The 14,662-nt window shown below is 36.0% G+C and overlaps 1 protein-coding gene and 1 long non-coding RNA gene across 3 annotated transcripts; one reads left to right on the top strand and one right to left on the bottom strand.

Annotated features, from left to right (window-relative positions):
• Positions 1-1,085: 1,085 nt before the first annotated feature.
• On the bottom strand, positions 1,086-9,273 carry gcat (glycine C-acetyltransferase). Its single transcript, NM_001172554.1, has 9 exons — positions 8,954-9,273; positions 7,942-8,072; positions 7,764-7,865; positions 7,525-7,671; positions 6,587-6,741; positions 5,989-6,071; positions 5,453-5,624; positions 5,052-5,173; positions 1,086-1,571 (listed from the first exon to the last, which is right to left on the bottom strand). Exons 1-9 carry the CDS (start codon positions 9,183-9,185, stop codon positions 1,420-1,422), a joined length of 1,296 nt encoding a protein of 431 aa, NP_001166025.1. The 5' UTR covers positions 9,186-9,273; the 3' UTR covers positions 1,086-1,419.
• Positions 9,274-11,009: 1,736 nt separating this feature from the next.
• Positions 11,010-14,582, top strand: LOC101885347 (uncharacterized). 2 transcript variants are annotated; one of them, XR_015480836.1, is made up of 4 exons: positions 11,010-11,161; positions 12,213-12,284; positions 12,375-12,473; positions 12,624-14,582. It is a non-coding gene; the product is annotated as an uncharacterized LOC101885347 (long non-coding RNA). The 2 variants fall into 2 exon arrangements; XR_015480837.2 differs by lacking the exon at positions 11,010-11,161 and adding an exon at positions 11,718-11,847.
• Positions 14,583-14,662: the final 80 nt, after the last annotated feature.

The raw sequence follows: 14,662 nt of genomic DNA, 5'->3' as shown, positions 1-14,662 counted from the left end.
ATTTTAGGAGTTACGTCACTAAACGGGCGGTGCAAAAGTGAGGTACTGGCGGGAAAAACACAAAGCAATGAGGTGGGACCGGAACTAGTTGTCCTGTTTGGCGCGGAATGTCTGCATTGTTCAAAGAGTCCTTCAGCTAAAAGTATATTAATATGTAAATAACAGTTAATAGAGACAAAACAGTAAACAAAACCTTACATATTACTTAGCAACTTGTTTTGAGGTAAAAGGTCATTAAATTAAATGATTGCTTTGTCCAGCAGTGGTTTTTTTTTACATTTATACTCCAAACCAAAATGAAAATATAATCATATTGTATTATGGCTGGTGGGCAAACAATAAGCTAAAAACTACACAATATAAAACTGCATATAAAAAAGATATTATATATATATATATATATATATATATATATATATATATATATATATATATATATATATATATATATATATATAATTATATTGTCCATTTTTAATATGTGGTACCTTTTCCGTTTTTGCAGTCTAACCATTTTTGGTCAAACCACAAAGTTTCTTAACTGGTTTATATTATAAAATGTTTATAAAATGTTTTTTAATATAATATAAGCTGTAACCCTGTTCCATTTTGTGTGCGTGGGAGAAGCTATTGTTTTAAGAAACTGCATAAAATGGATTTGTTCCATGTCATGATTTAGGTTTCATTTAATATACAGTACTATATAAAAGACACTATATCATACCTCAGATATTGTAACTAAGTAATAATGCATTAAAAGTGCATCTTTATGTAAGAATGGCTGGTGGACAAACAATGAACTAAAACTACAAAGTATAAAAGTGCATGTAAAAAAAGTGATAATATAATAAAAAATATATATAGTTTAGCAAAAAGCTTGAATTGTGTACTCAGGACAATAGAAAGAGTGAAGGGTGTGTGTGTCTGAGTGTATGGATGTTTCCCAGTACTGGGTTGTAGCTGGAAGGGCATCCGCTGTGTAAAACATGCTGGATAAGTTGGCGGTTCATTCTGCTGTGAACCCCTGGTGAATGAAGGGACTAAGCTGAAGAACAATTAATGAATGAATGTTACAGCAGAAGACATGAATTAAAGACATTAAATGTCATCATCTTTTTATTTAATTTTTCTAAGTCATCTATAAACAGTTGCAGCAATACGCATGATCTGTACAAATTTTCTAGCAATGCAAATGCAACATGTCTCAACTGAAAAAAGTCAAGACACTTTTGGTTTATAGCTGCTGTAAAAAAGCTATTGGCAATCATAGAGAAAAGCATTTATTTATTGTCAATATCGAAAATATACAAATATTCTTTGACCTTCTTTGATCTCAGTAGCTAAAGAAGCTTTTTGTTATATGATATGTAACGCAATCCTCACTCTAACAGTCAACACCTTTAGAATGTGTTTCTGACTTTAGGAAATGACACCGTGCTTTCTGCCGGTCTGTATGAAGGCGTCTACAGTTCGGTCAATGTCCTCATCAGTGTGAGCTGCAGAGATTTGGACACGAATGCGGGCTTTTCCTTTGGGAACAACGGGGTAGGAGAAACCGATCACATACACTCCTGATAAGAATGAGAGAAAAATAAAAGTTTAACATTTTAAACAGAGGAAGAGTAATTCATTTATCAAAACAATGTCAAAATCTAAATATCATGTCAAAACATTGCATTTTTAAAACATTGCTCATTAATGTATGTTTAATTTTATATGTTACTTGTGCTCGTTATCAGAGCGTATGATTAAATCAGTTGTGCAAGCCATTATTTTTTTTTCTAGCAACCTCTTAGATAATTTCTATATAAGCTCCTATCTTTGTTAACAAACTAAAACTAACCCAGTACAATTTATATTTTTAAGTGAGCATTTATGTGACTTCTATAATGCAATTAACCTCAAGCAAGTAAATGGAGCAAGAGTACCTAAAATACTGGTTTATAATATAATATTTCTATAATAATAACATTTAGTTTTTATTAATGGGCTACCAGTAGTCCGTTCTACACCATTTCTGAATTAAATGATAAAAATCAATTAAATTCAAGTTCATTTGTAAAGCGCTTTTCACAATAATTATTGTTTCAAAGCAGCTTTTCAATAGGTGCACACTATTGCCGGCAGCTAGCTCTCTGCAACCCTCACATGGTTGCCTACTGAAGCCAAGTAGGGCTGCGCCTGGTCAGTACCTAGATGGGTGACCACATGGGAAAGCTGGGTTGCTGCCGGAAGTGGTGTTAGTGGGACCAGCAGGGAGCGCTTAACCTGCGGTTTGTGTGGGTTCTAACGCCCCAGTATACTGATGGAGACTCTATTCTGCTCCGTGAGCACCGTCTTTCGGATGATGAATCCCGACTCTCTGTCATAAAAAACCTTTGAAAAAGAGTAGGGGTTTAGCTCCGGCATCCTGGCCAAATTTGCCCACTAGTCTCAGTCCATCATGGCCTCCTAACCATCCCCATATCATAATTGTCCCAATCACGGTCTCCTCTCCACCAATCAGCTGGTGTGCGGTCTGGTGTATTATGGCTGCTGTCACGTCAGCCAGGTGAATGCTGCACACTGGTGGTGGTTGAGAAGATTGCCCTCAAAAACATGTAAAGCGCTTTGAGTGTACAGAAAAGTGCCAAATAAAATGTAAAGGAATTATTATTATTATTATTACTATTACTTGTATTATTATTATTATTATTATTATTACTACTAGGGGTCATGCACCAAAGGTGCAAGAGGCAGCTATTGTTTTTGTTTCGGTATTATTCTTCTTGCGCCGTGATTTGAATGGCAGCCCATATAACCGTTCATAGGAAAGTTATGAAATTTGGCACATGGGTGGAGTACATTGGATTTATGAAATGGACAAAATTGAGACCTTGTAAACGATGCTCTCTAGCGCCACCACTTGTCCAAAGTTGAAATTTTTAAATGGTTATAACTTGAACTGTAGGTGGCAAATTCAAAATTCTTTTTTTATGGTTTATGCCAATGCAAACTGATGCCAAATTTAAAAAATCGTAAGGTTTAGTTTTTTTTTCTAAAATAATGAGTTTGTAAAACCTACTTTTTCGAACTCGTCCAAGATGGTTGGGTCAATTGTCACCAAAATTGGTGTGCATGTTCAACTCAATGCCCTGAAAGTGCACAAGCGCCACCTTAGAGTGCACAGCGCCACCTTACAGTCAAGTTATAAAGAAATTTAGAAAAATGCTAAGAACTTCTGATGCGTTAACCTTGTCACGTGACTGGTCTTGATAGATTCCTTGGAAGGTCATGCAAGCATTGATACCAAATCCATAATTTGACCAACTTCCTGTCTGGCTTTGTTGTGCCAATTGATATGCTACTTTTTCAAACTCCTCCTATACCGTTGGTTCGATTTTCTCCAAATTTGACTCAGATCATCTTCAGACCATGCTGACAAAAAGTTATCAAATTTGCGTCGATTGGCTAAGCAGTCTTTGTGTAGTACACAGACAAATCTGCTGGCATGATGCCAAACAACATGTGAGGCTGTATCTCTGCTATACCTAAAAATATTGACAACAAATTTTAGGCGAGTCATTGCCACATCACAGTCAACAAACCTATGGACAACACCTATGGCTCAAGAGTTATAAACCATTAATTATAAATCAATAATGAAACTTACAAATTTGGTAATAACTTTTCACAGCATATGCTAATTTTGATGAAATTGAGCTCAAATTATTCATTAGGTCATGCTTAAAGCATAGAGACTCTATTTGCGATAATTTCCTTAGCTTTTTTTTCCGCCATTTTGAATTTGGTTGAAAACATACTTTTTCAAACTCCTCCTAGACCGTTGGTCCAATTTTCACCAAATTTGACTCATTTCATCTTCAGACCGTGCTGAAAAAAAGTTTTCAAATTTGTGTCGATAGGTGTAACGGTTCTTGTGTAGTACACCAACAAATGCGCTGGCAGGATGCCAAACAACATGTGAGGCTGTAACTCAGCGATGCTTAAAGATATTAACACCAAATTTTAGTTGTGTCATTGTCACATTATAATGAACTAATCATAAAAATTTAGTGACAGCGTCACCTTTGGGTCAAGAGTTATAAACCATTCATTATATATTAATAACGAAACTTACATATTTGTTAATAATGCTTGACTGCAAATGCTAATTTTGATGGAATTGAGCTCAAATTATTCTTTACGTGATGCTCAAAACATAGATATGCCCCATATGCCATAATTGACAAAACTTTTTGTCTGCCATTTTGAATTTGTTCTAAAAAAATACTTTTTCAAACTCCTCCTAGCCTATTGGTCCAATTTTCACCAAATTTGAATCACGTGATCTTCAGACTTGCTGGCAAAAAGTTATCAATTTTGTGTTGATAGGCAAAACGGTTGTTGTTTACTGCACCGACAAATGTGCTGGTACAATGCTAAACTGCATCTGAGGCTGTAACTCATGTCATTGTCACCTCACACTGACCACGTCACATAAATTTGGTAACAGCACCACCTACTGGTCAAAAGTTATAAACCAGTAAACTATTCCAATTCTTATGTCTTTTGCTTACATTTCCAGTTAAATTAACTTTAAATCTATTCAGAACTCATTATTTCACTTGATCTGCTGCTCTATAGAGCTTGCTGCTCATGGCCTCTGGACTGCTTTGTCATTGGCCTCTGCATTGCTTGGCCCCGCAATTGCTGCTTGCAGCTATATTTATTATTATTATTATTAATATTATTATTATTTATTACTACTACATTACAAATCAAATTCGGAAAAGTTAAGGTTAATAGTTACCACACTTAATTAGTTACTAATAATTTAAACTAATTAACTAACAACTTATAGCTTTTAACTTTTAACAGCTAAAGTTATTATATAAAGACAATTAACCTGCAGTTATATAATATATTGATGATGTCTTTATGTACATGTTCAATTAAGTGTATTTGTGTATTAAAAGTTTGTAAAGAGTGTTTTATACATCATTGCAACTTCTCTGTGTTTCTTTGGTCTCTCAAAACAAGAGAGAGAAAAAAAAGAGCTTGATTCTCACCCAGTTTAAGCATGTCATCTGCCATAAGTGAAGCGAGGCGAGCATCTCCCAGCATCACAGGGCAGATGGGGTGAGCTGAGCCAGAGATGGTGAACCCTGCCTGGGTCATGTTGTTTCTGAACCTTTGGGACAGAAGAAAAGACGCACAATAGTGCATTGTTCACAAGTCTGCCGAGAACTGCCTTCATTAGCTTGCTCAACTCTAAAAACCCTCTATTCTTAAAAGCATTCACACTCTCATACAGAAACCAGCAAACGTCAGCACTTTTTGTTTTGATTGCAAAACCGACTGCAGCTTTGAAAAAGCAAACTCTGTTAGTTTTAACCCTGCTTATCTAACATCTGCACAAGATAAAGCACAGTAACACTAAAGGATGTAACCAAAGAGTGCCCAGTCCTACCTCATGGTTTTAGCTGCCATGGACTGAGCGATTTCATTGGATGCCAGCAGGAGCTCCACAGCACGGGTGGCACAGCCCACCACTGGAGGCGGGAGGGAGTTTGAGAAGAGGTACGGACGAGACCGCTGTCTCAGAAGCTCAATTAAAGCCTTGGGTCCAACAGTGTAACCACCTAAGAGAATAGTAAACAAATAAAAGCATTACATTTGCTTCAGCCTTATAAGGAATATCCCCCTTTCATTTGTGTTTTTTCTCTGGTATGGAGGTTTTGCAACAAACTTTTTTTCTGTAAAATAAAGCTTGCATCACCTCGGCTCTGGTCCTGTATGCATTTTTTTTTAAAATATGGAGCTATTATGACATATCAAAAAGCTTATTAAATTCCTTCTCACTAACACTTTGATATTTGACATCAAATAAAACTGCAACATATAAAGAATTGCTCAAATTAACTTAACGACTAAAAGTCTATAGACATCTATACACCTTTAGGTAAAAAAAGCATGACTATGTATAACTGTGTTTTAGTTACACACCGGCAGCTCCTCCCAGTGCTTTTCCCAGAGTGGAATTCACAATTTGCACCCTGTCCATCACTCCCAGCAGCTCATCAGTCCCTCTGCAGGAAGGCAATGCACAGATGTCCCAGTTACACTTTATAGTTTTTTCCCCACACAGTTAAACCAGTCTTACACAATAGTCAAACATCCAAAATTGCCATAATTGCGATTTAACAATATTAAAACATCCTGGTTTCTTCTGAATTTGAAAATAAGACAAAAGGGAAATTTACTTAATGGCTTTCTACAACACCAATCCGGTGAAACGAAAGATGCTTTATTGTGGTACTACCCCTCAAAATAAGTCTCATAACGTTCAGAGGGTAGATGGTCTTCGTTGGCTTTTTAAATGCATTTGACCACATGAAAGCATTCCAATCTAATGCACTATTAATGCATTTTGTTAATGGGATTTACATGTTGTTGAAAATTCTGCAGAATTATGTGTAGATGTAGATTTTCACCTAGAATTATGCTGTTAAACTTTATTAAATAATGTTGAAATGATTGCTTCCAGAACCCGTCAACTGAACTGCTATCAAGCATTTCTTTTTATATTTCCCAGTCTACTCACCGGCCACGAGCACCCATAAATCCTGTGGCATGACATTCATCAATGAAGACCATCGCTCCATACTGCTCAGCCAGATCACAGATACCCTTCAGAGGAGCCACATCACCGTCCATGGAAAACACGCCATCTGTGACCACCAACCTCAGACGGGACGACTGTGGGTAAAGAGAGAGAAACAAAACATTTAATCCTCAAAAACCTGCTAGCGGTGTTGAATCTGTACAATAATGAGAATGGAAATGGGATGGAATGGGATGGAATGGGATGAATATACAAACAACAAGTTGGATTAAGTGAATCCAACGGTAAAACACATTTTTGAAAACTATTTTAAATACAGACATGGACAGGTTTTATACACAAGATGTAGAATTGGCCACTCACAACTTGCACATGATTATTTTCTGAAAGGGGCAAAGACACCAATTTGTCATTAGTGTAAAATACTTTGACTATAAAACATATTTTAACAGAAATTTATATTTTTAAATGAAATTAGAGAATTTTTAAAGGGAAAAGTTTAAAAGGTGTGTCCTGGAATAATTTTAAAATATTTATTAATAACTAATCTGGAAGATTGTATATGACCTTTTATCGGTGTGGCACATGCATGTTTTTTTTGCACATTTTTATTAAGAAACTTCTGTTCCTAAATTATGTTGTGAATATTTATTATCAATGTTGTTGTGAATGTCACCAATGCTTCTAATATAGCATTAAAAATTCAATAAATAAATAACATTCTGCTTACTTGTTGAATAAAATGGTTCTTTTATATTCTATAAAAAACATATCAAGCTGCCGACACAGTAGTTTAAGATTCATTTGTATATCACCTTGCACAAAAACCCCTTTAAGCTTGTGGTGAAACCTCTCTGATTTGTATACAATCCAGTAATAAGATTAAGCGATTGGTAAAATACAGTAACTACACCCACCTGTGACTCTTTCAGCTTTTCTTCCAGGTCATTCAGGTCCATGTGCTTGTACCGGAACCTCTTGGCACGACACAATCGAATGCCATCGATAATGGAGGCATGATTCAGTTCATCAGACAAAACAGCATCATCAGGACCCAACAGGACCTAAAGCAAAGAGCACCGATATACGATTACAGTGCATTACCAGTGACTCCATTCACGCCTGTTCTGTATGTAATATTGACTGGTAAAGTCACCTCAAACAGGCCAGCATTGGCATCGAAGCAGCTTGCATATAGAATACAGTCTTCCCTTTCATGAAACTGCGCTAGTTTCTCCTCCAAGTTCTTGTGGATGTCCTGGAAAACAGACTGATTCAGAAAACTTCTGAATGTATTGCTATCGTTGTGTACAATCACAGTATTTTTCTCTCACCTGGGTGCCGCAGATGAAGCGAACTGAACTAAGGCCAGCACCATATTTCTGCAGAGCCTCTACTCCTGCTTTCACCACCTCGGGATGACTGGATAAACCCAAGTAGTTATTTGCACAAAAATTTAATATGTCTGAAATAAAAACAGAAAGTATGGGGTCAAAGGACAAGGCTTTTTAGCTCTGCTCACTCTATACAGTCATCATGCGTAACTTAATTTGCTTTTTAAAAAGCAGTGATGCAGTTCACGTCATTCACTGTGCAGTCCAAGACAAATGAAAAATCATTTACATTTTTAAAAGACATGATATGAATGCATTTGCTAATACAAAAAGTTTGAGAACCCCTGCATAAATCTTTGCGATAACATAACATTGCAATATCAATGCTGAAATTATTTATTGTGCAGCCCTAATGTACATTAATTTTGTTAATACTTACAAATAGGTTTTATAAGACTTTTACATAAAGTATGAAAGAAGTGTTACGAATAAAGTTTAATTTTATGATAAAACATCAAGCACCTGTTATCAGCAAAATTGCATTATTTACAGCTTAAATCCCTATAGTCTATGTGTCCCCTATAATCTACAACCTTAATCACAGCACTTTCTAGTATTAGCACTCTATGCATTGGGGTAAAGTTGGTTTTATTAACACACTCAGAGATGCTCCTTAAAATTATAATTACAGAAAAGTATTATCTGCAAAATCTAAAACTATATTAGCAGCCAATGACTATCAAAGTACAACATGATGTTCACAGTCAAATAAAATAGTGCTAATGTTGTTTTCAAGTCATACTTGCATGGTATGACTGACTGAGTATTCCAAGTGCCACGGTAAACAATATAGGGAGCATGTCATAAGTAGGCTTTGAACGAATGTGCGAATATAAATCCAACTTTACCTCAATTAATAGTTTGCTATAACACTATTGTTAAAGTTAGTGTACTATTGTTTGGTTAGTATTTGGCTATAGTTGACTCTAGCTGTCAGAACAGCGCTGCTCACCGCCTCTGCTGCCGTCTACGCAGATATGAGGACCCTGTTTGGAAGTGATGACCCGCTCCCCCTTCCATGTGCCCGCGGCGCGGATAGAGTCCAGCTCGGCCTCCAGCACGGACTGCACAGCCTGAGGAGCCGCAGGCGCGAACGCTCTTCTGGCAGCAACAGCGGCCGTGCTGGGCTGTAAAACACCCCTCAGGCGAGCACCGAAACCCCATGCAGCTGTGCGAAGTGACATTTCTGACAGTAGGCGATACCGTAAAAGTATTAGACTAGAAAGCAAGGCTGACACGTATATAAGTAACTTACATAGGCGTTGACAAATCAGCCAATCAAAAGTGTATACGTCATCGACCAGCGCAGTCTGGCCCGGGCGTTCTGCCTTTTAAAGAAACAGACAACCCAAAGATTGACAGTTTAACTTTAGACTCATAAACAATATATATGTAACATGTAATAGTATCATTCACCAGCTTTTGCTTTCTAAATGAGTTTTAACAATCACAATTTATTGAAAAGGGTTTAGGATGCGTGTAATCTCTTTAAACTTCTCCTTAATGCACTTTTGCCAAGCATAAATAAGGATACTTTCGCTCGCCCGAAACAAACCAGAATTTATCAGAATAAAATGACAACCCCCCTTGCTTTACCCACAAATTCCGCCCCTTAAACCCCGCTATTGCAACACATGATCACACACCAAAACATAACACAGGAACTGTACTTTAAACTCCTCTAGCATGCTAACATTGCAGTATTCACTCACCGGCCACTTTATTAGGTACACCTGTTTAACTGCTTCTTAATACAATTTTCTAATCAGCCAATCACATGGCCGCAACTTTAGGTATTTTATTTTAAACAGTAACAGAGTGCATATTAAATATTACTTCTGTGAAAATACAATTTTTTAAAGTATGGGTGAGACAACTTTAACAGTCTCTGACGATTTGCTTAATAAAAGTGCTCAGAATTGTCAAATGGTTCCTGTTTCAAAGATTCCTGGCAAACACTGTTAACTTATGAACACCGAGTGATGTTTCAGTGTCTTCTGTAAATCATGGTTAAATGATAGTCATTCATTCAGTCTTTATTTCGGCTTAGTCCCTTTATTAATCAGGAGTCACCACAGGGGAATGAACTGCCAATTTATCCAGCATATGTATTACGCAGCGGATGTCCCTCTGCAACCCAGTATTGGAAAAACACCCATACACTTTTGCATTCACACACATACACTACGGCCAATTTAGATTATTCTGTTCACCTATACTGCATGTTTTTGAACTTGAGGGGGAAACCAGAGCACCCGGAGGAACACAGGGAGAACATGCAAACTCAGAATGCTAACTGGCTCGAACCAGCAACCTATTGCTGTGAGATGACAGCGCTAACGTTACCCTACCCATTGCACCACTGTGCCGCCCAAATAAATATATATATATATTATGCAGTGTTGTCCTATGGAAAAAATAATAATTTTATATATATATATATATATATATATATATATATATATATATATATATATATATATATATATATATATATATAATTATTATTTTTTCCATAGGACAACAATGCAGAAATTACTTTTTGACAATGAAAAGTACTCAGTGTAAAGTTTGTATAGCAGTGTAGATATATTGTCTCCTCAAAAACGACTAAAAATATTAAAATATAAAAACATTTCTGTAGTGTACTATGAAAATATATAAATAAAAATTTGCAAAAATGTGAGGGGTGTACTCACTTTTGTGACTATATATATATATATATATATGTGTGTGTGTGTGTGTGTGTTTATGTAAAAAAATTACAAAAACATTATATATATTATTATTATATATATATTATATAACAAGTATATATATGATAATTATAATAAAGATAATAATAGTAATGTTAATAATAAAACAATAAAAGTGAGATATATTTCAGAAGATCAATTTAAAAAGTTTAAAATAAATAAATGCACAAAAATGAATGGCGGAAGCTGATGTTAGTCTGATTCGTGGGAAAGAGGCGGACTTCCCGTTGCTCGCTTCGCGGGCAAATCATCACTCGTGTGCAATGCAGTAACAGCGCTGTGCAGACATCAGTGCAGTGTAAATGAAGGACTGGCGATGATGCTTGGACTTAAATCAGTGCGGAAACAAAGTTTATGCGATCTGTTTTCCCCCAGTGAAGTGAGAGATGGGGTAACTTAAAACGGTAAGCAATTAATATTCAAATTAATCATTATTTCTACTGCGCTTTTTACAGTCTAGATTGTGTTAAAGCAGTTTAACAGAGATAATAAGAAGCCTAGGTTTTTTTGTCAAATTGTGAAACAAGTCAGTCAGGCACGCAGGACACTATAGTGGCTTTATGTAGCCTAAGCAAGAATGAATACCCCTGTTATAACTATTTAAATTAATAGAGTAGTAAAAAGATCAAGTTTAGATTATTAGTTAAATAAAATAAATATTTAAATAATTGTTCATCTCGCATAATTCAGCCCAGGTGATAAATATATTACTTTAAATTTATTAAAACCTCAGTTTTTTTAAATTTTGGGAATAGTAGAATCAATGACTTTGGGCTTTGAGATTATACACTACAAATTCCCAGTGAAAATCAGCTCAAAACCTTCAAAATTAATTGCTTATTATGCATGATATCTACTTTTGAGGCTGCATCAGAGACTGTAAAAGATACTGCATGTGCTGCAGTAGGAAGTGATTTGGCGCGAGCTCTGCCAAAGCATGTCTAGTCGTCACGATACGTCACAGCAGAGGGGCGGTTCCTGTCCGCGGGAAATACAAACTTCATGTTGTGCTCGGAGAACAACTGAACACTGAACTTTAAGTGACACATTCAACTTTTCGACATGGAAGTCAACAACAATAACAACTCAGGTCAGACGAATAACGTTAGTTGTGTTGCAGCCGTAGTTTGAGTGAAATACTATGGTGTCTCGCTCGCTCGTTTTCTGCTTCCTGTAACGTTACGGTTTTCAGCAAAATGGTTGACGAGACTTTTAATCGTAGTTTATAAACGCGATTTGACATGATTATATAGATTTTAGCGATTGAATAGATTTAAGTCATCATGAAGTGTTATCTAGGAAAGTCGCTTTCGCGCACTCGATGTAAATAATAGACGCTTATAACGACTGTTGATTTAAACAAGCATTTGATACAACATCAGGTCACAATTTAAGTTACAACAATCGAATATTAATATCTAATGTTATCCTAATGTAAGTTTTTATTCACCACAGGTAAAATAACTGCATTTCTATGGCGGTCTCTAAGAAGAGCCCGGACATTCTTTATCTGTGGACAAAACTCAGGTATGTAATTGTGCTGATGTTTAATTATTTTATAAGGACAATAATAAGAGTAAAGGTTTTAACCCACTGATTACGTAATGCACCAACCAGTTCCTCTCTCAGTGGAGGAAACAGCGCCATCTATTAGTCAGAGCTCTGTACGACCATGGAACTACGGCGAGGCTGCAGGGTTCATGAGAACTACCTAAGGTGACAGAAACACGTCTTTCAGACACTAATAGGACAAGCTTTAATTAAAGTAAATCAATGTATTAGTTCTGAGTGATGCAAATGTATAATAATCACACAGGGCACTTCTGCTGTACAATCCTAATTGCTTTCTGTTCTGTTTCCATACAGAAGACTTGGATGGAGATGAAGAAAAAAAGTTTCAGAGATGGTGGACTGGCTCCCTTGAAATTATGAAACCTATGTAACAATGTTATAGCGGGACCTGTTGTCAAGAGCTGGGACAGTTGCTGGTGCTCTCGCTTCATGTGAAAGAGGAGTTCTGGACTATTAAGGTTGTTTTGAACCATGCAGAAAAGCGTAAGAGCCGAATCCTGTCTGTGGGTAATAGGGAGTCCTGCTATCAGAATGTTTTCCCCAAGGTTTGGCCAACAGTGATGAGATTTATGTCAAAAATTAAAACAAAATTTCATTAATTAATCAGTCGCAAGCAAGAATATTAACCTGGGCTGATATAGAGCACACAGCTGAGTAATTTACATTATATATTAAAGTTCAACCAGAGAATTGCTAAAGCCAGTGAGGAAGAATGTTTAGACAGATCTCCATGTTATCAATGCATTCACAGTTTGATTGTAATTATAATGTACAGTTACAGTGTTTTCACATTTATTCTGATGGAAAGTTTCATTTTGAGGAATATTTACTTCACTTTATCTTTCTTTATCTTACATTTCATAAATATTCTTCGCTCCTCAATTTCTCTGCGATTATGGCAGTGGTTATGTCAGATAGGCAGTGCTGGGTAGATTACTTGCATATTGTAGTATAATTACATGATCACACTGACAAAGAAAAATGATGTCGAAATTTTACACGTTTAAGCAAACCCACACCATGCTGGCACGGTGGCTTAGTGGATAGCACTGTCACCACACAGCAAGAAGGTTGCTGGTTCGAGTCCCAGCTGGGTCATTTGGCATTTCTGCATGGAGTTTGCATGTTCTCCCATTATTGGCATGGGTTTCCTCTTGGTGCTTTGGTTTCCCCCACAAGCCCAAAGACATGCACTATAGGTGGAATGAATAAGCTAAATTGGCCATAGTGTATGTGTGAATGAGAGAGTGGTGTTTCCCAGTGATGGGTAGCGGCTGAAACAGCATCCGCTGTGTAAAACATGTGCTGGAATAGTTGCAGGTTCATTCCGCTGTGGTGACCGTTGATAAATAAGGCACTAAGCCGTAGGAGAATGAATGAAATGTGAGCATGTGAGATTAATTATTGTAATAGTAATTTTTAAATTATCTTTACAATTAAAAACAGAGTTTATTTAAATGTGAAACCTTTAAAGTTATAGCTTACTTAAAAAAAATATATAAAAATATATATATTTGAAATGAATTGCTCTCCTAATGTTCAGTAAGCATGTCAAGATAATTATATTAAAATGTTTCATCCGTAAGTTATGAGTTGAGGTGAGAACAACTCAAAATGTAAAGCAGTAGGATTTTGTAGAAAGCATATTTTTAAAAATGAAATTAGGATTTAGCAAAATCACTAAATTATGATCAATTTATTACCTTTGTGTAATATTAATATCATCATAATCATGTAATGCATAAAGTAAGTTTAATGATGCACACCAAATTGGTCACGTATGTTCAAATCAGTTTAGACATAGCTTGAGCTTGCACAGGATTTGACTGAATGACAAATGTTAGTATTGTCGTTGCAAATAAGTATTGTGTATATAAAAAAACAAAACCACATGCATGATTTTACCTGTTTTCTAACTGAAACTGCTGTAAACAAGAAAGGGATCAGTTATGGCTTGAATGCATAACTTGGGAATGCAAACCAGTGCCTCATGTATAATTTCTGCTTCAGCTCTTAAATGATAATTGCAATGCTTGCTTTGTTTTAACACTTGTTTTCATATCAATAAGCAATTATCCATAAGCATCCTTATTGACATTTTTGTCGATTGCATTATTTCTAACTTTCAGTTTGGCATATTTGCTTTTTTTACACAAACATCAGTTGTTTTGGCAAAATGGACATTTTTGTGTCACACTGTTTGGATTTAATTTGCTTGCCAGTCCGTGTTAATAAATGCCTGATTGTGTATCACTTGTTGGATTTCTGCTCTTTATTGTGATGGTTTTTGTCATTTTGTTAATTATTATTTTTGCAATGTCATTCTTAAAATA

Source organism: Danio rerio, chromosome 3 (genome assembly GCF_052040795.2).
Source record: "Danio rerio strain M-AB ecotype USA chromosome 3, GRCz13ab, whole genome shotgun sequence".
Lineage (NCBI taxonomy): Eukaryota > Metazoa > Chordata > Actinopteri > Cypriniformes > Danionidae > Danio > Danio rerio.
This window is presented reverse-complemented; position numbering and strand designations above follow the sequence as displayed.

Excerpts from the sequence above, each read along its gene's own strand:
- gcat (NM_001172554.1), bottom strand. The coding sequence starts at position 9,185 with ATGTCACTTCGCACAGCTGCATGGGGTTTCGGTGCTCGCCTGAGGGGT. Across the intron at positions 7,866-7,941 it reads GCTTCATCTGCGGCACCCAG|GACATCCACAAGAACTTGGA; the intron begins GTGAGAGAAAAA and ends TCTGTTTTCCAG. Across the intron at positions 6,742-7,524 it reads AAAAGCTGAAAGAGTCACAG|TCGTCCCGTCTGAGGTTGGT; the intron begins GTGGGTGTAGTT and ends CTTTACCCACAG.